The 25,480-nt window shown below is 39.3% G+C and overlaps 1 protein-coding gene and 2 long non-coding RNA genes across 3 annotated transcripts in view; all 3 read right to left on the bottom strand.

The window, feature by feature from the left end:
- Positions 1 to 25,474, bottom strand: part of LOC135237468 (deoxynucleoside triphosphate triphosphohydrolase SAMHD1-like) — a 42,471-nt gene extending 16,997 nt beyond the window's left edge. Inside the window, exons 1-6 of the mRNA XM_064304625.1 lie at positions 25,466 to 25,474; positions 24,973 to 25,348; positions 24,124 to 24,215; positions 23,480 to 23,565; positions 22,668 to 22,930; positions 20,685 to 20,711 (exon numbers count right to left, since the gene is read on the bottom strand). Of these exons, the coding sequence (XP_064160695.1) occupies positions 20,685 to 20,711; positions 22,668 to 22,930; positions 23,480 to 23,565; positions 24,124 to 24,215; positions 24,973 to 25,062 (558 nt within the window). The 5' untranslated portion in view covers positions 25,063 to 25,348; positions 25,466 to 25,474. The remainder of the gene's footprint in view (positions 1 to 20,684; positions 20,712 to 22,667; positions 22,931 to 23,479; positions 23,566 to 24,123; positions 24,216 to 24,972; positions 25,349 to 25,465) is intronic.
- LOC135237472 (uncharacterized) lies at positions 3,250 to 9,113 on the bottom strand. The gene is made up of 4 exons (XR_010324837.1): positions 8,715 to 9,113; positions 8,400 to 8,504; positions 6,184 to 6,321; positions 3,250 to 3,389 (listed from the first exon to the last, which is right to left on the bottom strand). It is a non-coding gene; the product is annotated as an uncharacterized LOC135237472 (long non-coding RNA).
- On the bottom strand, positions 13,723 to 14,944 carry LOC135238396 (uncharacterized). Its single transcript, XR_010325103.1, has 3 exons — positions 14,858 to 14,944; positions 14,499 to 14,666; positions 13,723 to 13,997 (listed from the first exon to the last, which is right to left on the bottom strand). It is a non-coding gene; the product is annotated as an uncharacterized LOC135238396 (long non-coding RNA).
- Positions 25,475 to 25,480: the final 6 nt, after the last annotated feature.

Raw genomic sequence — 25,480 nt, 5'->3', positions numbered from 1 at the left:
GCAGTGTTGAAGCACAGCATGTACAGTCGATCTATGCACTCAGTTCACGATCAAGGCAATGGCAATAAAGTGACACCATGACATTCTTTTATTGACAGCACCCTCATTATCATAAGGACAAGGAAATATATAAATAAATGCAGAAATGAAAATATACAGTAACAGATTAATCAAGAAATAAATAAATATCGAAATAAATGCATACAGAAATAAATGATAAAGGAAATAAATAAATACAAAAATGAGTTGAGAAAAGAAATACCCATTTATGTCAGATTTGACTTATTAATCTGGTTATTTATTTTTCTATTATCTATTAAATTATTTACTGTACATTATTGTACAGTCATTTATTTTTACACTTTTCTTGTACTTATTTATTCATTTATTATTTTTAATTAAGGTCCTTCATAAATCTCAACAAAAGATTTGGAATATAAGGAAATAAAGTGCTCATTCATGTCCTCATTCGGCACCAGCTGATTGTCATAGTGATTGTGATTCTCACCTGTTGATATGGTTGGTACTCCCCTGCTTTGATGGGCACTCATAAAGCAAACAGTGAAAGACACCAACAACATGATGGAATCCAATCCAATAAGGAGGCACTTGACATTGAAAAATATGAAACAAACAGGTACAAGACAGGCACACCTTTACTGGGCGATGGCACCTGTTCAGGCAACACAATAAGACAATGGCATTCTCACAGGTAACAAAACTGAATAATAATTCAGGTGGTTCCTGCAATGTTCTTTCTGACGCCCAGTGATGTTAAGGGGACATACAGGAAACTGCATTACATTACAAACACATAACACTCTTTTCTAGAGCGATGTATAGAGATGGAGTACTTCAGTGTACCTCCCGATTCTGTCAGCCAGTTTCAGATAATTTGTTTAATGGCCACAACTCTAATAATCCTAAACAAAGACTAATCCTTATTACATATTTGCATGGGTTGATTTGCCAACAGACATACATTTTGGTTTTTACTTATTGTACTTTGTCTTCAATGTTTTTTTCCCAGTGTTCCTTAATTGAAGTGTATGACCAAATATGTGATTTTAATTTGCCACTTTTCCTCCCATTCCTTCAACATCTTCTAGTTACAGATCATTGATATTTTATTATTTATTGGCAGTACAAGTTTGAAAGGAAATTTCACAGTGACAAGAGTTGACCAATATAAGATTATAGGTGAACCCTACTCCTACAAACATACACAGCAAACACATCCCTCCACTCTCCCTACACAGAAACCAGTCCATTGAGGCACAACATCCTTTTCATAGAAGGCTTAGGTGCAAGCATTCATCCTTGGTGTGATGATACTCTGATGACTGTGATGACCTGCAGAAGGAGAGTCTTACCCTCTGTTTTGTGAAGAAATGAATGTCCTGTGTTTTTCTGCGGAGACATTAGTGTCCTGTGTTCTCTGGGGACATCAGCGCCCTGTTTTCTGACATGGGCTTTTATAAGGACCTGAGTGTCCTCCTGTGGTCTGGGGGACACTGTTGCCCATTGTTTTATGGGGACTTGATGCTGCTTGAAAATGAATCCCTCTTTGAATCCCTTAAAGTTCATGGCCATGAAATCAGACACTGGCATCTAAGAACATCTCTTAAATTATTGATTTTATTGGTCACTGATTCAAGGTACACTAGTATAATGCCCCCCGCCCCCCAGCTCTGGTTGAGAGGAGAAAATATGACTTTCCAGTACTCCTGCTCTTCCTGCTCTCAACGAAGGCGGACGCTTTTTCCTCTGCTCCCTCCCTGCCCTTATCTGCCCCTGCTTGCTGCTCTCTTGTCTTGTGCTGCGTCTGTCTGAACTATCCGGAGCCTCTCTCTGCATTTCTCTCCGAAACCTAAAAGCATGGATCGAATCAACTGGTCTCTCAACGCAATTGATAGTATTTTCTCGACGAGAAGAACGGGTCAGGGAGAGCCCTCTTGCCCTGACGGAACGTTTGCAGCCGGATACACGATGGACTCCTGGAACGAGTGGAGGGTCGTGTGCCTGTCGATTCTTTCCGTTGAGGATGTTGAAGACGTTTACTTGATTGGAACTATGATAACAGGCTTTCTGCTGTTTGGAGCTGGCAGCATCCTGATTTATCGCAAAATGCCGAAGGCGTTGGCAGCACTAATTGGGAAGCTGCCCGCCATTGAGGGAACGGGCAGGGCTGTCAACACTCAGACTCAAGCGATTTGTGAGCTCAATCGCAAACTGGATGCGATTGGATCGCAAATTCGCATGACGGATACCAACTTGGAGAAGTTGTCGGTTCGGCTCACTGAAATGGGCCACTAATTCGGATGATTGGAACAACGCTGAGAGAACCACAGGACTAAAGGTAGACGAAAAATGCAGAAGTCTGCCTGAACCCAAAACAATCCTTATCCTCATTGGCTCCCCCACATCGGCCTTGGAAGGCTGATATCTCTCCACTCTCCTGGATTGTTATGCAGCCAGATGCTCGGCCCTACCCCCACCTCCCTGCTCCTATGGAACTTTGTCTCTGGATCAGGACTCTTCGAGGTTATCTCCACGGCAACGGCCGTGTCCTCGTCACCAGTATCAGACGGCAGAGACAATGTTGAGACTGTGGTGGAGATGAAGTCCATGGACTTACACACACACGCACATGAAGACAACACACACACCACCTCCTACTCAACGCCTTCTTGGCTCCCACCCCCCTCCCTCCCCGTTACAGTGCAGTCTGCTGAGGGTTGATGCGCTGCGCCTGAGCGGCTGCGCGCTCCCCCCAGTGTCTGTGCTGCGACACTTCCCCTCCCCGACACCCTACCCCCTACCACATGTGCAAGTCTTCGAGTTTTTGTTGTAATGTTTGTAATGTTTGTAATGTTTTTATGATGTTGCTATGTGCTGAGGTTTTTTCTTCGTTTCAATGAAACGAGTGCCCTCTCGTTTCATTGAAAGGACTGTTTTTCTTCCTCCTCCTTCCTCCTGTCCTCTCATTTCTCATCTAATAAGTTGGCGCCGCAGATGGCTGCCTCGGTGTGTTGACCAAAGCAAATTCCTCGTATGTGTAAATGTACTTGGCAATAAATTCGATTCTGATTCTGATTCTGATTCTGATCAGTCAGGCCTCTTTCTAAAATGTATCATTTAGCACAACATTAACAGCAATCACTTATTTGTATTTGTCACATTCTACCCCCTCGAAAGACATAAACATTCTCCTGCCATCCTCCTGAGGCCCAGCCATCTTAGAAGAGCTTGTGTTTCACCTTTTCCACCTTCTCACTGGGATGCACCTTCCATCTCCTCTCTTCCTCATCCTCATTGTCTTCTTCATCTTTGTCAACAACCCAGCTCTGTTTCAGAGGGGTAAGCTCGGGGGCCGTCACATCGCCATCCTGAACACAAAAAATAGATTTTTTTGATAATCCTGAGTATGACCCCGCATATCCCAGTCTGAGTATAACCCCACTGTGGTGTGGGGATGGCTGGTTTAAGCAGCCACACCTGCCCTGAGTCAAGCTAATTAGACCTGGCCAATTGGATAATTGGTTAAGAATTAGATAATTGGCCGGGCTAATTGGACCCAGGAACAGGCATCACAGGCTGCACCTGTGCGTAGTGAGGTAATCACTGCGCACAGGTTAAATCTGCCATCCCCACTCACACGGGGAGCTCTGTCATGACAGGGTTTTTACATCTGCTCATTTGGTGTTACCATCTTGCCAAACCCTCGTAAAATAAAATCTGGACTGTTGGAACATCTTCTCCCTGTGTCTCTGTGCTGGAGGGCCCCAAGGAAAGCCACTTCGGTGGCCTGTGGCAGGCGTGTTTGCCACACCCACATATCCCAGTTTGAGTATAACCCCACATGTCCCAGTCTACAGTATAACCCCACCTATCCCAGCCTGCAGGATGACCCCACATATAACAGTCTGAGTATAACCCCACATATTCCTGCCTAAGGAAAAAGCACTATGATTCCAAAAAGGTGATAGTCCTCTTAAATGCAGGCATACTATGCCTATTTTACCATTAAGATTCATGGAAAGTAGACAAATATGAAGCAATGTTCCCAGAATTGCCTATTGTATGCTTTGAAATACTTTGTAAACCATTATAAAAACCATAAAAACCCATTCCGAATAGGGTGGCCTCTAAAATATTCACCTGTGGGAACTATGTTAATGATTATGAAGGCAGTTGGTGATGCTTAAAAACTTTTAGCACACCCAAGTGATAGTCTATTGATCACTTATATAGTTTGGGGCTTTATTGTGTGGACATGTGAAGTTGTTTATGTATTCCGTCTTTTGAAATGGGGTCAGAATGTACAGAAATGAATGTTTAAAGGGCTGAGAGTCTGTGGCTGTTGCGGTTATTTCTGTGGGAAACCATGAAAAGTGCCAAACACTCCGGTGCTGTACAGGTATGGGGCATGCCCCGCCAAGGCGTAACTTGGCTGGATGGCATACTTGCCATCCCAGTCTAAAGGGGGCTGCCAAAAATTCAGACCCATGTATAGCTTTTTTTAAAGGACAATGGCAAAATGGGTTTTTAAAAGAATAAAATTCAAAATGGCTGCCAGAAAGCACCAAGCTTCCTACAACTACTAGCGTGATTAGGTGACCAGCAAGTGAAATGTAAATATTCATGCCCCTAACACACAATTTTCTTAGCTATGATATCTACATGTAAGAAAGCATTGATGAAGATAAAGAAGACCTTAACGTAATATATAGATAGAATGAGCATCATGTTTGGAACAAAGACTTATTTTTATTGATTTGGCTCTGTACTCCTCAGTTTTATATTTGGCTTGCCTTGGCTTGCATGATCTGTATGACTTTGTGTCAAATTTAGTGTACAATATGGTTTTTAGAGTTTTAAGATGATAAGCTAGCAGCAGAGTTTTGTTAGACTGCTGAGACCGTAACCAACTGCCGTTTGTCACCACTCACACACAGCGACTACTTTTCTCTTGGTTTTCATGATCAGTATGTATCAATGTCAAATTCAGTGTAAAATATAATTTCAAAGCTTTTAAATGTAAGACAATAAAGTAGTACCAAATGTTTGCAGAGGTCTAACTTCAGCAGTAGCTATCTCAGCAGTAACATTACCACTATTCAGCTCTAATCTGTGTAGCCATGCCCCTCTGTCTGTTATGGCAGTGCTGTGTGAATGCAAAACAGATCTGGCAGATAGTCTGGCAGTGCAGAGAGTTCTGCTGATTGGTTGATAAGATTCAGAAGCAGTGAAATTTAGAGTGGCTGATTTCGGAGCCTGGGGCAGTCAGAGAGACTGGATTTTTTTTCTTAGACTCTTTAATTTATTGATATCTGTCGGGATGTGAAGGAAACTTAATGAAATATTAACAAAAGTGTTCTACAAAAAACATACATACTGCACCTTCAAGTGCCTTTTAGGTCAATCAGCAACCAATTTGGTGGCCATTTTGAATATGTTCAATAACTTACTTCATGTTTAATATTTTTTTGGGCACCCCATCCAACATGTCTTCGGATCACCCGAGGGATCTATCCCAATTTGTATGCTTTTATCCACTGTGTATAATTGTTTTCCCTTAATTTCTCTCACTATTAAAGATGTTGGTAGTGTAGCATAATCGTTAGGGAGCTGCACTTGCAACTTTGAGGTTGTAGGTTTGATCCTCACATAGGACACTTTATCCAGTTGTGCCCTTAAGCAAAATACTCAACCTGAATTCTTCCAGTAAATATCCACCAGTTATAAATGGATTGCATGTATAGAATATAAACTATTTACTAGTTCTAGATAAGGGCACCTGCTAAATGTCATTTAATTGGGATAAAAATACAGCAGGGCATCAGGCAGTTCAACCCCTCCAAGAGCCTGACTTCCCCTCAATGTTTTCTGTTCACTAATGTTTTCAGTGTTCACTGGGCATTTTGTTTTCATCTATAAATGATCATGCTTATAAATACAGTGGTATTTCTTGTTCATTTTTGAATAAACAGTTGGCTATGCTGGATTATTAGATTGTACAACAAGTAAATACATTTGAAAAAACAGCCTCTATAAACAATATTAAAGTAAAACTGTGTGGCGAAGTGAGAGAGGCAAGAAGAGGGAGGGGCTATGTGTGTTGGCAAAACACAGGGCAGAAAAGAGGAGGAGGCAGGAGGTCTCTCCAGCAGAACTGGGTACCTGGGGCTTGGTGAAGTATTCATTGATGCACCACTGCACAAAGTACTTCCTGGCCATCTCCAGACTCCTGTTGTCAGTCTTTCTGCAGTAGACCCGGATCAGCTGCTCTGCACATTTCTCAGGCAGTAGTTAGGAGACCTTTTGGAAAGGCAAACAGATAAATGTTACTGTCCGAATCAATGACTTACTGTCAGCACTGAAGTACAATATTTATCACGTGCAGACACCTTGTCCATAACAGTTCCATCTTATACGTCAATAAATACACAAATGCAAATTGACAAATAATACTGCAAACAGTAAATGTATGTCCCACAGCAATTCTGCTAGTTAAGGGTTTATCTGTCAGAAATATCAGCTGATTTACCTCAAACACCTGTGTACCTTTATTTAAGTTCATTTTAGTCGCGTTTCCACCAAAAGTACCCGGGACTTTTAGTCCCAGGAACTACTTTTCAGCTAAAAGGTTCCTTCAGCCCATGGTTGTCTGCGTTTCCACCGCGGTCTAAAGTCCCGCAAAGATTAGGCAAATTAGCCCACTGACGTATGAAAAAGCGACGTTGTCGTCGGTCCATCTGTCCTATGATTTCTTCTGTAACCCCGTACTACTACCGAAATAGCCTACATTATTTTCTAATAACCGAGTCAGCCCGGAGGGGTTTATTCCACTTATATACAACGGGTTACCAACAATGATTATATATGGTTACTTCTGTATTTATTTTTTTTATCGATTTAATCACCTGGAATTGAAATATTCTTCTGCAGCCGTTTGGGTATATTTTACCGTTGTCAAGCAAAACTGTCGTTGGTAGTTGAACTTGGGCCGTTGTTATGCAACAAATAGGATATGACAGGCCAATAGTCAGATTGTAACTGTTTTATATATCCTCTCAAACACATTCATTATGTTTTCATGCGAACATTCGCTTTCATGTCTTGACATCCGAAGCGACAGAATGCATTCACATTTGTATGTATAACTGGCAACAACAGCAGAAAACAATCACACGTTGTAAACAATTTGCTGTTTGATTACTTTCTCATCATCAATTCCATATAGGCTAATCGCAAAATGACAAGAATAGAACGAAAACTCAGACTTGCGTGAAAATTTAAATTAGTAGTGGTACAGCCACCGTTTGCTTTTTTCGAATTTACTGCTAGCCGAGCAGCGAATTGTGCCCTCCAGATGCGAACCATGCACCATAAATTAGTTCATAGTCTTCCGGGTCTTTTTGTGGAATTGAAGAATGGCAGAGTAAAATTACGGCAGTCTGAAAAAACTAAAGGGACGATTACTAGAATTAACCTGTTATTTTACCCTGAAAAAAAGTGCGGAAGGTGATTTCCAGTTTGCTTTTACTGTATCACCAATGTGAATTACGCAGAATTACCGCATACCTCACATAACTGTATCAAACGTTTTGAGTCAATTACAACGGGCTAACAAAGAAAATCCGGAAGAAAATATTCAGCAACCGAATTAATCCGTTTGAATGTTTTGGTACGTAATATGCTGTCCCAGCACAAATGCTTTTTATTTAAAAAAATGTATAAAACGAATACTAAAGCAAGAAAAGAACAGAAGAGCACACGTTATAATTCCAAGACGTTGGCGGGCTATAACCAAAACTAGGCTACTGCGCTGCATAACATGCAAGTTTGATTTGAAGTTATTATGAAAATAAATTGGTTTGCGGCTGCATATTTTTAAACATGGCGACTGAAAATAAACACAAAAAAATGCTGCGAGTACTCGACCAATCAGAAATGTTCAGCGCTGCAAGCTCCACCCAAAAGGTTCCTGTACTTTCGGAAAGTACTACCCCCCGAGCAGGAACGTTTTGGGGGGTAAAATAAAGCCCCCGGAACTAAATTTAGACCCTAGTTCCTGCGGTGGAAACGCACTGAGTTCCTCAAAAGGTTCCTAGTTCCGGGGTAAAGTTCCTGCGATGGAAACGTGGCTTTAGTTAGTTTCTGCTAGGTGCAAGCCCTAGCACCCCTAGTGGCAATCTTAGTAATACGCTCAAATTCAATAGCACACGTTACAGTTCCTGCTCAAATCTTTGTGCTACCTGTTGTGGTTTGTAATTAACAAAGATACATAACCAAGATTCTGTCGTGACTATGGAGTTGTTAAATGTCTTAATTGAGGTACTTATAGAACATTAAATTGGGAAATAAATTTACTCAGTGAAGAAGACCAGCTGTACCTGGTTTTTACCAATCTTAAACGCTCTGGTGGGGTCATTCTTACAGTAAAAATGCATATTATTAATGGGATTCCGCTGATTCATCCCGTAGTCCATGTTCACCACCTGAGGGAGAACAAAACAAAAGTCACAGCCCCTTAAAACTATGATAGAAATTGTAAATGTTTGATATCTTTATCCACCCCACAACTCAGGCAGTGACGGACGAGGTGTAAAAGCTGATGGACCCATGAGGCAAAATGGTGATGGATGAGGTGGAGATGGTGATGGATGGAGGGAACTCAAGATGGTGACAGTCGGCAGTTGCAGACTCACAGTGACAACAAAGTCTTCTGCACACAGGAACACATCTGGCTCACTCTGTGGGCATGCCTCAGCAACACTGCTAGCCAATGACAGTAGGTCAGCCTGGGACAAACACCCAAACACAAACACACTTACTAGAGAAACAGTAATACTGGACAAATCTCATGAATCCCTAAGTCTCCTCACCACAGACTCCTCTCTTCTCTATCAATCTATCCTGCACACTCCTGTTATTTTGTCCTGTACTAGTAAGATGGACATACCCTGTGAACTGTAGCACCTTTAATGCAAATTTTTTTTTTGTTTTTTACGTTGTTTATGTAACCAGGAAACGCGGGTGCATCTGTGAGGGAGGGGTGCCACATCATTTCCTTATCTTTGAAGTGTATAATTATACAGGCAAATTTAGTCTCCTCCTTGGGTGTGGTGCAATCCGGTGTGTGCTGTTGGAGGTGTGACCTCAGTGTAGACCAGGGGTGCACAACAAGGGCCGATCTGTTTCATGATATCATGCCAACTTCCGCTCTTAATTATTTAATTAGCTCAATCGTATCTTGATCTGACATTTGTATAAGCACCAGCTACAGCCACAGACTGTAAATGTATCCTTAAGATTTTACTATTTACTATACAGGAGTGAAATAGCGTAGTTTATAGAGCTGTCAGAAAACTAAAGCTGATGCAGTTGGCTGGAACAAAAACCAGCACGAACACCGGCCCTCCAGGATCAAAGTTGTGCACCCCTGGTGTAGACTAAAGCACATCTCATTACTTGTTATTGGTGTGACCCCTGTAGATTTGGGGTGGGACTTCAAGGGCGAAATTTGAATGCTTTTAAATACTTCGTGAACCATTATAAAAACCAGAAAAACCCATTCCGAATAGGGTGGCCTCTAAAATATTCACCTGTGAGAACTATGTTAATGATTATGAAGGCAGTTAGTGATGCTTAAAAACTTTTAGCACACCCAAGTGATAGTCTATTGATCACTTATTACATTACATTACAGGCGTTTAGCAGACGCTCTTATCCAGAGCGACTTACACAACTTTTACATAGCATTTTTTACATTGTATCCATTTATACAGCTGGATATATACTGAAGCAATTTTCGGTTAAGTACCTTGCTCAAGGGTACAACGGCAGTGTCCTACCCGGGAATCGAACCTACGACCTTTCGGTTACAAGCCCAGTTCCTTACCCACTGTGCTACACTCCGTCCATAATTTATAGTCCACTTATATAGTTTGGGGCTTCATTGTGTGGACATGTGAAGTTGTTTATGAATTCCATCTTTTGAAATGGGGTAAGAATGTACAGAAATGAATGTTTAAAGGGCTGAGAGTCTGTGGCTGTTGCGGTTATTTCTGTGGGGGACCCTGAAAAGTGCCAAACACGCCGGTGCTGTACAGGTATGGGACATTCCCCGCCAAGGCGTAACTTGGCTGGATGGCATACTTTCCATCCCAGTCTAAAGGGGGCTGCCAAAAATTCAGACCCATGCATAGCTTTTTTAAAAGGGCAATGGCAAAATGGGTTTTTAAAAGAATAAAATTCAAAATGGCTGCCAGAAAGCACCAAGCTTCCTACAACTACTAGCGTGATTAGGTGACCAACAAGTGAAATGTAAATATTCATGCCCCTAACATACAATTTTCTTAGCTATGATATCTACATGTAAGAAAGCATTGATGAAGATAAAGAAGACCTTATCGTAATATATAGATAGAATGAGCATCATGTTTGGAACAAAGACTTATTTTTATTGATTTGGCTCTGTACCCCTCAGTTTTATATTTGGCTTGCCTTGCCTTGCATGATCTGTATGACTTTGTGTCAAATTTAGTGTAAAATATGGTTTTAAAAGTTTTAGACGTAAGATGATAAGCTAGCAGCAGAGTTTCGTTAGACTGCTGAGACCGTAACCAACTGCCGTTTGTCACCACTCACACACAGCAACCACTTTTGTCTTGGTTTTCATGATCAGTCTGTATCAAAGTCAAATTCAGTGTAAAATATAATTTCAAAGCTTTTAAATGTAAGACAATAAAGTAGTACCAAATGTTTGCAGAGGTCTAACTTCAGCAGTAGCTATCTCAGCAGTAACATTACCACTATTCAGCTCTTATCTGTGTAGCCATGCCCCTCTGTCTGTTATGGCAGTGCTGTGTGAATGCAAAACAGATCTGGCAGATAGTCTGGCAGTGCAGAGAGTTCTGCTGATTTGTTGATAAGATTCAGACGCAGTGAAATTTAGAGTGGCTGATTTCGGAGCCTGGGGCAGTCAGAGAGACTGGATTTTTTTTCTTAGACTCTTTAATTTATTGATATCTGTCGGGATGTGAAGGAAACTTAATGAAATATTAACAAAAGTGTTCTACAAAAAACATACATACTGCACCTCCAAGTGCCTCTTAGGTCAATCAGCAACCAATTTGGTGGCCATTTTGAATTTGTTCAATAACTTACTTCATGTTTAATATTTTTTTGGGCACCCCATCCAAAATGTCTTCGGATCACCCGAGGGATCTATCCCAATTTGTATGCTTTAATCCACTGTGTATAATTGTTTTCCCTTAATTTCTCTCACTATTAAAGATGTTGGTAGTGTAGCATAATGGTTAGGGAGCTGCACTTGCAACTTTGAGGTTGTAGGTTTGATCCTCACATAGGACACTTTATCCAGTTGTGCCCTTAAGCAAAATACTCAATCTGAATTCTTCCAGTAAATGTCCACCAGTTATAAATGGATTGCACGTATAGAATATAAACTATTTACTAGTTCTAGATAAGGGCACCTGCTAAATGTCATTTAATTGGGATAAAAATACAGCAGGGCATCAGGCAGTTCAACCCCTCCAAGAGCCTGACTTCCCCTCAATGTTTTCTGTTCACCAATGTTTTCAGTGTTCACTGGGCATTTTGTTTTCATCTATGAATGATCATGCTTATAAATACAGCGGTATTTCTTGTTCATTTTTGAATATACAGTTGGCTATGCTGGATTATTAGATTGTACAACATGTAAATACATTTGAAAAAAACAGCCAATATAAACAATATTAGAATAAATATATAATACTGTCACGGTTTCTGTGCAGGGTAGATCATTTTTCTGTGCCTGCACCGGCTCAGTGGTTAGCATTCCGATTAGCCACTCGGCTAATCGTTATTTTGGTGTGTGGGGACGATTAGTTCGAGCTTGCAGATTAGCCACTCGGCTAATCGTTATTTTTGGTTCCTGTGGGAGGATTGTTCCTGCTTGAACATTCTGTGCATTCCTGCAGGGTTACCTCTGATCTGCTTCACCTGTGGCTGGGTATTTAAAGCGTCAGTAGGCAGTGGAACGGTGCTTGAGTGTAACGTGTTTTGCTCTAGCCGGTTCCCTGTCGTATTTCTGAGCAAGGTGTAAGGATTTTAGGAACAAAGAAATTTAAAAGAATTCTGACTTCAGTTTGTTTTTTGGGAAAAAGGTATTAGGACGGTATATGTCCAGATTCTGAGGTTGGCGGTTTTAAGGGGTTATTGTGTCACCGTTGGGGCACAAACCTTTCTGCCTCTTACTAACCAGTTTCTCCCCTGGTTTTAGTTGGCCTCAGAATGTCTTCTGTTTGTTTTTGAAAAGACATTTTCTTTTTCTCTCCTTCGGGTCGAAGTCGTTTATTCTTCTTTTCTTTTCCCTGTTCCTTTATTTTCTTTATATACTCCTTCTTCCTCAGTTACCCATTTAGGGGTTTATTCATTTTTTGGGATACGTCCCTTGGGAGTATAGCACCCCCTTCTTATTTCGTCTCTCACAAGACTCAGTGGTTACTGGAGTGCCCCTTTGGTAACTTATAGATCCCCTGTTTGGTCGCGTCTTCACACTTCCCCTCCCTCACAAATACATGCAAGAGCCAGCATCTTTAGTGGCTTTAGGAGGCCGTGCACTCAATATTAAGGTGCAAACCTTGATGAAGGACAGAGAAACATTCTCTTCCTCTGATGTCTCCATAACATTATTCATGCAGCAGGAGTTTTGTTCTTTTGAGTGTGCATGCAGTCAGCTAAAAACTGTTGGAGACAAGTCTAAAGAAGCATTTACAGACCCTTGTGTCATTTCTAGTTAATTATCGGTATGGCTAAAAGTTTTAGTGTCTTATATATAATAAAGAAGCACATGCGCAAAGTTTTTCGTTTTTATACTGAAAATAAATGGTTTGCATTGCATCAAAAAGTTTAAATTTATTTGTTTTTTATGTTTATGTAACCAGGAAACGCAGGTGCATCTGTGAGGGAGGGGTGCCACATCATTTCCTTATCTCTGAAGTGTGTAATTATACAGGCAAATTTAGTCTCCTCCCTGGGTGTGGTGCAATCCGGTGTGTGCTGTGGGAGGTGTGACCTCGGTGTAGACCAGGGGTGCACAACAAGGGCCGATCTGTTTCATGATATTATGCCAACTTCCGCTCTTAATTATTTAAATAGCTCAATCATATCTTGATCTGACATTTGTATAAGCACCAGCTACAGCCACAGACTGTAAATGTATCCTGAAGATTTTACTATGCTGAAGTACAGGAGTGAAATAACGTAGTTTATAGGGCTGTCAGAAAACTAAAGCTGATGCAGTTGGCTGGAACAAAAACCAGCACGAACACCGGCCCTCCAGGATCGGAGTTGTGCACCCCTGGTGTAGACTAACGCACATCTCATTACTTGTTATTGTTGTGACCCCTGTAGATCTAGGGTAGGACTTCAAGGGAGAAATTTGGTAAAGGGAAGCTCGATCCATTGGTCATTTCTATTTTTTTTTGGTGGTCTACTCCTTGCAGATTGTCTACTGATTGCAAACGCCCACCATGTTCTTGCATCCTTTTTTTATTAATTCTTATCATTATTTTTTACATTAAATAAAGTGTTCGCCATTTTTCTATACATCAGCTTCAGTCATCCTGGTCAATAAAAATCTAAATAAGCAAATTTATGCTGGTGCTCATGTAGGTGTGTAAGTTTTATTCTCATCTAAGACTCCTGTTTCACCAGGCAGAAAAGTCTCACTCATACCTGGTGGAACAGCCTCACTCTTACCTGGTGGAACAGTCTCACTCATACCTGGTGGAACAGCCTCACTCATACCTGGTGGAACAGCCTCACTCATACCTGGTGGAGCAGTCTAACTCATACCTGGTGGAGCAGTCTCACTCATACCTGGCAAAATAGTCCTATTTGTCCACATCAATGCCAGTCCTCTTGTTCGCCACAATCTCATACAGAAAGCACTTTTCTTCTGACCTGCCTTTATATAGCCACTTTGGGGAAAACACACATAGACACACACATGTGTTACGTCCCCTGCCTCTGCTTACCTGGGTAGTGCAGGTGGAGGTAGTTGCTTAATTAACTAATTGCCTGATTGCCTCCACCTGCCTGTGGCCCAATATAAGCCCAGTAGTATGAGGCAGGGGAGATTTTCTTTTGGGGCTTGTGATTTGTGTGGAGAGCTTTGGTTTTGTGATCTTTGTGAGTTTTTGTTTGTTTTAGTTTGTGTTTTAGATTTAATAAATGTCTGAGTTTGTGTTTTTAGATCAGTTTCAGTCTTGTTTTTGGTACTTTTGGACTCTGTTGTTGCGGCCCTGCGAGCCGGCCGTAACACATGTATATACACAAGTGTGCATGCATTCCTGTGTGTGTGCGTGCACTCGTGCACATGCACACTCTTGTGTATTTGTATATGTGCACTCATCTATATGTACGTGTGCACTTGTGGGTGTGTGAGTGCGTGTGTTGGGGTGGTTGTCATGGTTACATACTGTGGGCTGTTCTTGGCTGAATTGGATATGCTGCTCTAGTGGGCCAGTGATCAACTCTTTAATGAAATCAAGATCCTCAGGCAAAATCAGCCCATGTTGCTCCATCACTGGTGGCAGATAGTTCTCCTGGAGCAAGTAATCAAACATCTGCACGGAGGCCATCTCATGCTGAAACAATCACACACACACACACACATACATAAAGGCATACACAAATGCACACATAGACACACACACACACACACACACATAAATGCATGTACACAATTGGATTATTGCATATAGCATGCATTGTTTAAAAAAAATCACAAATTCAGAAACCATACGATATTTGGAAATGGGAAAGTAAACCACTTTACCTTCCAATTTCTCTCAGGGTCCACTTCAGGGAGGAACTTCCCATGAAACAGATGGGAGAAAGGCCCGTGACCTGGGCACATGGTAAAGGGTAAAAAAATACAAATAATTGGAATGACAGGACTTCAGCTTAACGAAAGAGAGAGACAGTAGAATTACATTACTCTGTATGATTCCAACAATGCTAGCTTCGAATTGCAGGCACATTAAAATACAGAATACAAAATACACATTCAAATGGTTTGGGTACTCCTGGGCTGTGGTTCAGCGGGTGGGCGGTACTGGAGCTCACCCAGGTGGCACAGCCCTGCGATCTGGACGCACAGGATGTCTCACTCAGTGATGAGAAGCTCTGGTTGCCGATCATTCAGCACCTTGGCCAGCTGACCCGCCAGGTGGCACACACTACTCTCAACATAACCAATCAACACCCACCTGCACCCAGTTCAACCAATCAGCATCCGCCAATGCCCAACACCACCAATCAGCACCCATCCTGCACCCAAATAAAGTAATCAGGACCCACCCACAAAACAACACTGTCCATGCACCCAAGACAACCAGTCAGCACCCAGTGCAAACAGTCTGCACCCACCTTGAGCCCAACATGATCAATCAATACCCACCACCAACAGACACCCACAACCAATAATGAATGAATGAATTAATGAACTTTGTTTATATAGCACCTTTCATGCACAGAATGCAGCTCAACGTGTTTCAGCAGCTCAACAATTCAGGAGCAAAAACAAAAATACCAAAATCATCACCCACTCTGCTCCCAACATGGCCAATGCACAACAACAACCATCATAATATTCTGTGAGAGTGTGGGTGGCCCTGCCTTACCCAACGCAGTGCTGCTTGCAATCAGCCTCAGTATGGGTGGCCCTGCCTAACCCAATACAGTGCTGTTTGCAATCAGCCTCAGTGTGGGTGGCCCTGCCTAACCCAATGCAGTGCTGTTTGCAATCAGCCTCAGTGTAGGTGGCCCTGCCTAACCCAATGCAGTGCTGTTTGCAATCAACCTCAGTGTGGGTGGCCCTGCCTTACCCAATACAGTGCTGTTTGCAATCAGCCTCAGTGTGGGTGGCCCTGCCTTACCCAATATAGTGCTGTTTGTAATCAGCCTCAGTGTAGGTGGCCCTGCCTAACCCAATACAGTGCTGTTTGCAATCACATGCACATGGATAAATTGACTTTTTCACTGCGCAAACTGTTTTACAATTGGTATGAGCACAGAGTATTTTTGGTTAAAAAAAATTATATTCCCTTACAGAAAGAGGTAAGAGGTGCTTTCAATAGCATCTTGTAGCCTACATTTCCGAAGTTCCAAAGGTCGGGGAGTTCCAGATTTTGCCAAGACCCTTGAAATTTTTGTGTCTTTGACCGACTGAAGATACCCTAATTGACTTAACACAGGAAATGTACGGTAACATGAAATGTGTAGAGTTGTGGAAAATTGAGTTTGAATGTCTTTAGCCTAGGTGTATGTATTTGGCCTGTGTTCTGACTCTATAGGGGAGCCAGAGACAACGCAGCAGCAACAAAACACAAAGCCCAAAAAAAAAAGAATTAAAAAAAATAATGGGACGTAACAGGCCACTCCTGGGAAGATTCCTGGGAATAGTCCCAGAGCTATAGAAATATCTTTGTAACTCTTTTCAGACTGATATATTTCAACAACTTTTTTTTTTCTCCTGGAATTTCTGTTGATCATGACATAGTGCTTGTAGAAACTTTGTGGTGACTACTTCACTCTGGTAGGTTTCAATATGACTGAAATTTAAATTTAACAGGGCTGGCTGTAATCAAGCCTGGCTGTGTTCAATCAGCTGAATGTAATTATCAATTAAATTTGGTTAATTGGTTGATTGAGTAATTGTGCTTTGTCATGCAATTATTGGGCAATTTTTCATATGGGTTACATGGGTGTTTGATAACTTTTTTCATTAAATGAAGTAATACTTTTAGAAACGTGTTTTGTGTTCACTAAGTTGTGTTGTAGTTTTTTAAAGACTGTAAATAACAATTCTTATTTAGAAAAAAAAGTTTCATAAACAGTGCAGTTGCACCACTTGTCCACAAGACGTCAGGACAAGAACATAAATGAACAACTTGTAAACTGGGCCAGTGTCAAGCATATTCATGCAAGTTATGTTAATTAATTCTAACATTCTTTGTTCAGCTTTAAAATGGACAAATTTATATATGGTGACAATATACACTTATATACATACGTGGGCATCACACCTGAAAGCAGAATAATGGTACTGGTAGTTGGCTATTTGCGGTTCTGAGGGCTTGGGCACCTTAATTGCTGCTTGCAGCCATATTTTGTTGTTGTTGTGTAACCCTTAGCTGCATTCGCAGTCCCAACATACACATTTATGTGGGTGTGATCAGCAGTGACCCCAAGCAGAAAACCAGCTTTAACATAATACTTTCATTTAATTTTTTATGTTACAGACATGACCATCTCAAAAGAATTTATTTGTCTAAATTTTGTCACATTTTAATACAAATGAATCACAACGTCATATCAGGAAAATTTAATTCTTAATTAATTGTCAATTTAATCAATTCCACAACATCTCTTCACTGACTTGAATTTAGAAACATTTGTTTATAGGTATATCTAACTTTGAAAGGTAGACAATTAAGAAAATAAAATAAAAAATAAGACATCCAGAAAGCTTGCAAAAAAAGGCAAAGTAAAAGCATTGTTTTTCATCAAAAAATTACATGGACTATGAATTCGTCATTTGTCATTGGCAAGCGCATGGCTCCGCCAGAGAGCCAGCTGAGCCCAACCAACTGGAAAAGGACGATATAGAATGCTAGTGTTAGCTGTCGTGCTATCGTTCTATCATAGCTAACGTCAGTCTACATGCATATTGAAATACATCGCACCCAGCTGGCCCACATAAGACAAATCACACCACTAGCAATCTGTGTAGCTAATGTATTGTTATAACATAGTGCAAAGTTGCTATTTACAGCGATGAAGCTAACCGCAAAGTGCCATATGTTTTATATGTCCTTAAATAAGCATCATCTAATAAACTCATCTCCATCATTATTATTACACTTATTATTTGTTAATTATTTGTGCAATAGTTAGTACAAAACAGACTGGGAACTCTGGGCTTGAGTGATTGGATTGCAAGTGCACAATATATTAGCATATAACAGGAATGTCACTTCGGTTATTTTGCTCTGTCATCTAAACCCTGTCACTAAATAAAAAAGTAGAAAACAAGTGAGAGGTCACGTTTTTGAGGAGTAAAATAAGGGGTGCCACGTCAAGCAGGTAAACTCAAGGAACACATCAGTGTAACAGGGTTAGTTATTTTTTATTTTTTTGTTAACCTTTTTCCTTGATTTTTCACATAAAAAAATACACATCAAACACAACCAAGAAACAAAACCACAAAACACAACCCACAAAATAGCACAAATTATCAACACCACAGACTCAAACACATGTAATATATGTTGAAAATGTATATATAGGTGTACAGCTCATTTATATATGGTTATACATATTTCCATCATATCCAGATAACAGCATGTTACAAATAGCCACAGAAATCTTATTGCTGCACTATTCTAGGTCTTGCTTTATTAATTTGAGCTGCTGACACTTTAAAAATACCTAGAAAATTCAAAGTCTACTCAAAGTTAAATTCAAATGGTTCAGTAAACACAAACAAGGATCTGGGATTAAATGTATTCTGCATAATCCCTCTAAAACAGAATCCAGACGTTATAAATGATTGGACATTCCCATTACTTATGCAATGTCCATATTGCTCCCTACATTCTGTCAATATTAACATGGCTATTTTATCAACAGCATCACATCACTATGGAATTTTCCCCTAGATTGTGTGGTGTGAATATTTCCTCAACTATAGATTGAATGTCAGTTTAAAAATATGTTTCATACTAAATTGTTGTTGTTATAATTGCTGTTTATTTTACAGTTTGGAGTAAGTCCACTTGAGTGAAACAACAAAACTATTAGTCTCATGTAAATAATTGACATGGCATGAAAATAATTTCTGTTACAGTTCAAACATTTCAGCTAATTTCTTCCCCAGCCTCAATCATTTCTAACAGACAATGACAAATAAAGAAAATGACTTGTTAGTTGATTAACATAAAATTAAAATGGTAAAAAAAAATCAAGAAAGCCTTTTGATTTTCTACAATTAACGTGAAAATGAAATGAAAATAAAATGAAATCCTATTCTCCCAAAGCATTCCATAAAATATTTTTAGTGAATGCACATTTGTTTATTTATCATGTTTGTTTTGAGAAGCAACTGTTGAACACAATAAGATAAAACATAATTTGTTTTTCTTTAGCTGCTTCAGCTTATACTAGAAAGACAAGAGCTGTGATAGCCTTTCCCCTTTATATTACTCAGGTACAAATGTATATTCGTGACATTTTTCAAAAATGATCATGTCAGGCGTTTGAAAATTGTGCCTAATGAATGTCAGTTCTTTTGCATATATTTAGTCTCATGTAAATAATAACTGGCATGGCATGAAAATAATTTCTGTTACAGTTCAAACATTTCAGCTAATTTTTCCCCCAACCTCAATCATTTCTAACAGACAATGACAAATAAAGAAAATGACTTGTTAGTTGATTAACATAAAATTAAAATGGTAAAAATAATCAAGAAAGCCTTTTGATGTTCTACAATTAAAGTGAAAATGAAATGAAAATAAAATGAAATCCTATTCTCCCAAAGCATTCCATAAAATATTTTTAGTGAATACACATTTGATTTTTTTATCATGTTTGTTTTGAGAAGCAACTGTTGAACACACTAAGATAAAACAGAATTTTTTTTCTTTAGCTGCTTCAGCTTATACTAGGAAGACAAGAGCTGTGATAGCCTTTCCCCTTTATATTACTCAGGTACAAATGTATATTGTGACATTTTAAAAAAATTATCATGTCAGGCATTTGAAAATTGTACCTAATGAATGTCAATTTTTTTTTTGCATGTATTTTTACCTTAGCCTTTTCTCTGCAGTGGTGTATAAAGAATGTATTATTGGTCTTTGTAATTTTGTTTCCTGCTGTTGTATCAAAATGCCATGGGCCGATGATTATTCAGACACCATCTCGTAATGGTTTTTCTCACACCATTCGCTTATTATTTCCATAAAGCCAGCATCAGCTCGGAAGTTTTGCACATTATCTCTCATCTCTGAATTCTTCCAGAAAATGTGGATCACTGTCTCAGAAAAGACTTCTGGGAGGAGCCGGGAGACCTATGGAGTCAGAACATAAGTTCAATTAGATTTGAGCCGGTTTGCAGTCAGTCTGCAGTGGCACTCATTTCCATGCTGGCTTATTTTTCGTTGAATAAGTAATGACAAAGTACAATTTGTTTGTGTTAGGAGTCACATAAGGTTAGATTTACCTACTGTTAGGAATTGCTGAGGACTACATGAGGGTTAGTTATGTCCTAATGTGTAAGACCATAGAATTCAAAGAGGATGCATTTTTCTGACATCCCTGTAAAGCTGATGTAAACAGAAAGATCTTCCTTTCAGAGGTATCTTAAATTTAAATAGCTCACGTCGTCTCTTGTCAGGTCTACAGCTGCACAAGGGTTGGACTTTCTGTAGAATTTGACGTGCTTAATTGGGTCTTCTCCCTTCATTCCAGACTCCATGTTGATGATCTCATTGAAAGGATAAAAACAAAACACATTCTTAACACATTTATTTTACTTTCCAAGAATTGTAACATTTAAAGTAATTGTTTCCATAAATGAAAAATAATCTCTCTGGACTCACTCTTACGGCAAACTCGTACTCTTTCTCCTGGAAGAAAAAATGAATAAAAGAAATTCGTGAGACCTTTGCAGGTTCTGTTCAATTGCACATTTGTAATGTAAGGTGCTTATTTTCTACTGGAAGAAGACCCAGCACATGGTTCTTGTGCTTGTGAAGTCCTGCAGACCTAGGTAAGAATATCTAAAGCCATCCTACATTTACAAATTACTGGTCTAAATCCAGATGCGCTGCTATTTTCATCTTAGGTTTCAGCTACATTAAGATACTCATATTGATGGACAGTTTTTGTTATTGTTTTCATATTCTCGTAAATGGACTGCATTTATATAGCGCTTTTATCCAAAGTTATTCTGAGTTGTGCATAGACTCAACACATGAAAGCCATAATTTGAAGGTAATGTTTTGAATTAACATGTAAACAAAACATATAAACAATAGATAGAACCACTCATATTTTGGGTTCTCAGTATGTTAGTTATACTAATTTCATGAGGAATTTGTAAATTATATTCTTCAAGAACTATTGTGCATTTAGCATTAATTGTGTAAATGAGTAAACAAAGCATGCAGAAATTAAAGGGTCAATTGCAATGTGCCAAGCTGAAGTTTAAGCATCAGGTTTAAACCTCTAGACCGCAGAACTGCAATACAATTGGAACAGCTCATCCTCATTTCATAGATTTCTATACAATGTTTCACTTGTAATGCAGTCCTGATAAGCAATCCAACCAACGTGTCTTTGGTCCTACTTGGGTTATGGACAAAGGTTTTTGGGAAGGAATGTCATTTCTCTTCCCTGAAATGCCGGACCTGTAAAATAGTTGGTAACCAGCACTTTTTTTTATCACAATCTGGTTGTTTTTGTTATAGAAATTTCAGAGTTTGTCAGAAAAAACAGCTACTTTTTTCAGTGTGATTGTGAATTGCAAGCGTGCTCTTGATTTCAGTACATTTGTTTTCTTTCTTAATGAGGTGGTGTGCAATTGCAGTAAACATGTTGTGTTGCACGGCATAGTGGTGCAGTAGTTTGCACTGTCACTGTACAGCGAAAAGAACCTGGTTTCAAAATCTAACTGGGGCCTTCCTGGGTGTTTGCATGATCTCCCTGTGTCTGTGTAATATTCCACTGAGTTCTACGGTTCCTCTCACAATCCAAACAAATAAAGGCTAGGCGAATAGGGTAGACATGAGTTATAAGTGAATGGCTTGTATGCCCTGTGATGGATTGGAACCATATCCAGATTGAATTTGGTCTTTGAATTTATTGGTGGATAGTAGTTGCATGCAATTTTAAGTATTTGAAACATGTAGAATTCTGTTTTTAGACTTAAATAACTGACATACATTTTTTGTTTGACTTGAAAACAAGTTATCTGAGCATACTTAATAAAAGTGAGTTTGATTAATGAAAAGTTTTGTTAACTTGTTTAAGTCACAAATAAATAGTATACCATTGTTTAGTGAACCATTTCAATCATTGCTTTGAACACACAAATGGGCACATTCATGCAGATCCACACTGATTAATGTATACATACCAATGCCAGTACTCAAAATTGAATGATGAAAACGGTACTCTTGTTCTTTACATGGAAGATTATATTGGCACAATCGTTATTTTCGGGATTAATTATCTTAAATTATTTTTATAAATTAATTTCTAAATGTATCATTTATATCTATACATATATTATCTTTTATATTGTATTTATAATTCCTAGTAGAGTAATCTTTCCATACCCAGTGGTAATCTTAGTAAGATTAAGATTATCTGTTTTAAATGTATGCATCCACATATGCATACAGTGTAGAGTGTAGTCAATGCCAAGGGTACCAAAGATACCAAGATAGCTTTAGCTAAGACTTGTGTGGCAGATAAATATTTGACATAGACCTTTGTTTAGTGCAGGTAACATCCATAAGTGCAATAATATCACACAACATGCAATGACACACATCACACATCACATGCAACTGATTTACCTGTTGTGGGTGGGGCTGTTTGCTTTGGATGAACTCTTTGTATGCTTTTTCAAGTTCATGTTCAAGTTCATCTTCACCCTCACGTTTTCTTTTTTGCGTTTCTTTACCAGGTATCACATCCATTAAGCGACTAATATAAATACACTGGTACAAGTCACGGCTTTCGATTCTCTTTAGGATTTCCAGAGCCGTTTTCATATCCGGCGGCATTTCATTTTCTCCTTCTATTTTCTCGTAATGCAGGATGATCTGGTAAATCGAATCTGAGAGATAAAGAAGCATTAGACATTCACTTAAATTGCAAATTAATTTTTCATCCTCTCAATGTGTGGATGATTTAAATTAAGAAGCAAAGAAAAAATTAAAAATAAAACAATGCACAATAGAAGATAAAGGTTATAAATGACTTCATAAATAATTAATATAAATGCAGGGAGATTTAGGTTTCAGTTTTGCCTCGCATAATAAAAACAGATTAATTACACAAAATAAAATTTACCATTGGTACTTTTTCATAATTATGACATTATAATTAAGTATTGAATCCATGTGCAGGTTTTTCATGTGGTGTTAGTGCAGTAAATTAAACCTAGCTGGGGAAAAGACTACAATGTAAATCTAGCTGTTGAAGTTATATATACAGTATTTATATGCTATACCATAGTTGTTTTTATCAGAGGACTTACATGTGTATCTCTGATACTGGTGCTTAAATAGAGAGAAAAAAAAACTAGAATATGCAATACGTGGTAAAAGGAGCATATCTATTTTCATAAATGTAGTTTTAAAGACAAAAATAACAACAAAGACACCTGTCAGCGTTCTGTATTTTGTGGCATCAAGTACAGAGTCCGAAATATTCAGGGTTTCATCAGCTAGAAGGAAAGCATCCACTATCCTGGAAAAGAAAATATAACCAGCTCAGAATTAGGTTAAAATGCTTATGAAGTCATGGGGTTCATTCCATTCCAGTTATCACTCCTTGCATCTCATCCTCACATTCTTTCCTCACTCCTTAGCTCCACCCAATAGAGGATGCGAGGAAGAGATGTAAGGATTTGATATGAGGACAGAGAAATAGAGGTAATGTATGAGGCAAATAGAACGTCCTTGCTCAGTTGAGCGTCAGCTTGAAGCCACGTCAATTACAGAGGTGAATCACTGTAAGCGTCACGCGTTCTGAAGAAAAGACTTCCGCATAGGCTGCACTGATCTATCCTCACTGCAGCATCCTCCAGGAGCCTCATCACTCCTTGGCCCTCACTCTTCCAAGGAGCATTTAACAGATTGGCCTTAAAGATGGCGAACCTCAATCGATATCCAAATCATTTGAGGACTGAGGAGATGAGGATGGATTAAATAAGTGATTGGAATGAACCCATGGTTTTCTGTGTATGTGTAAATAAATAACCAAATCCAGGTGTTCTGTAGTCCTTGTTTGAGTAAATATACTTACATGGTATCAATAGCACTGACGACCTTGTGCTGGCAGGCTTTATGGTGGATGTTGCTTCTTGTGTGGTAGAGCTCATAAATGTGTCCCACCTCCTGGGAAAAGCACAATTTTTGTCTCTTTGTTATAAGGGAATTTGCATCACATACATCTTTCTTGTTTTCTGTTCTGGTGGTGGGATTTTAATACTTCACATTGAAAAGGCATTTCATTATTAAATAAAAATATAACCTAAAATATATCTTTAAGCAGTGATTATGGAGCAAAGCAGAAACACAGCCATAATGAAGCTCATGAATATACAGCCAGCACAGGTAAAATTCAATATGGCAGACTGTATGGTTCCAAAAGGCAATGTTGTTCTGTGTGAGGAGAGGGGTTTATTGACACTGGTTTTGAGGCTCTTTATCAAATGGGTCAGCGTAATGATGATCTGCTGAAGATTGCAATTTCAGTTGACTAGTATAGCATCTCACTAAGTGGGCAGTCAGCAAGAAATGGTTCATAGGCTGTTTGGAACACCCTTTGATTAATGCTGCATGTTTTGTCCAAACTACTACTACTACTACTTCTACTACTTATTCTTCATATTAATACTACAAATAATAATAATAATAATAATAACGTGCCCCTTTAAAACATTCACAAGTAACCAGAATGGAAAATACAAATGGGTAGCCTTTGAGTTGAGACCAGTTATTGCTTCTCAAAAACAACCTGTGATCCACAAATCAATAAACAATGTTCATTATCAGTATTTCTGTCAGTCTGCTTAGTTCACTATGGGAGAAAAATTGAAACAGAAAGAAAATTTAATGTCACTGTTATATGTTTTCTAGGCATCAAACATACCTTGTCTCTTATGCAGATTTGCATTTTCTCGTCCTCGCACTTGCCCTTGATCTTTTTCTTGTCCTCACTCTTGTCCTCACACTTGACCATGATCTCTTTCCCGTCCTCGCTCTCGTCCTCGCTCTTGTCCTTGCACTTGCCCTTGATCTCTTTCTTGTCCTCGCTCTCGTCCTCGCTCTTGTTCTTTTTCTTGTCCTTGCACTTGCCCTTGATCTCTTTCTTGTCCTCGCTCTCGTCCTCGCTCTTGTTCTTTTTCTTGTCCTTGCTCTTGTCCTTGCTCTTGTTCTCTTTCTTGTTATCCACCACACACACACGGGCAAACTTGAAGAATCTTCTGTAGTTGAAATTGCTTTCAATGCCAAGGTGGTGGCAGTCCCTGCAATGCACAATAAAAGTTTCAACAATTACAGATTTTATAAATTTGAACTGGACTGAAGTATCAGCTGTTACATCTGTAACTAATAATTTGGTTGTGTAAAGGGACTGTACTCACCTGGCAAAGTAGTCC

Source organism: Anguilla rostrata, chromosome 13 (assembly GCF_018555375.3).
Source record: "Anguilla rostrata isolate EN2019 chromosome 13, ASM1855537v3, whole genome shotgun sequence".
Lineage (NCBI taxonomy): Eukaryota > Metazoa > Chordata > Actinopteri > Anguilliformes > Anguillidae > Anguilla > Anguilla rostrata.
Note: the sequence above shows the minus strand (reverse complement) of the source record. Positions and strands in the feature narration are given on the sequence as shown.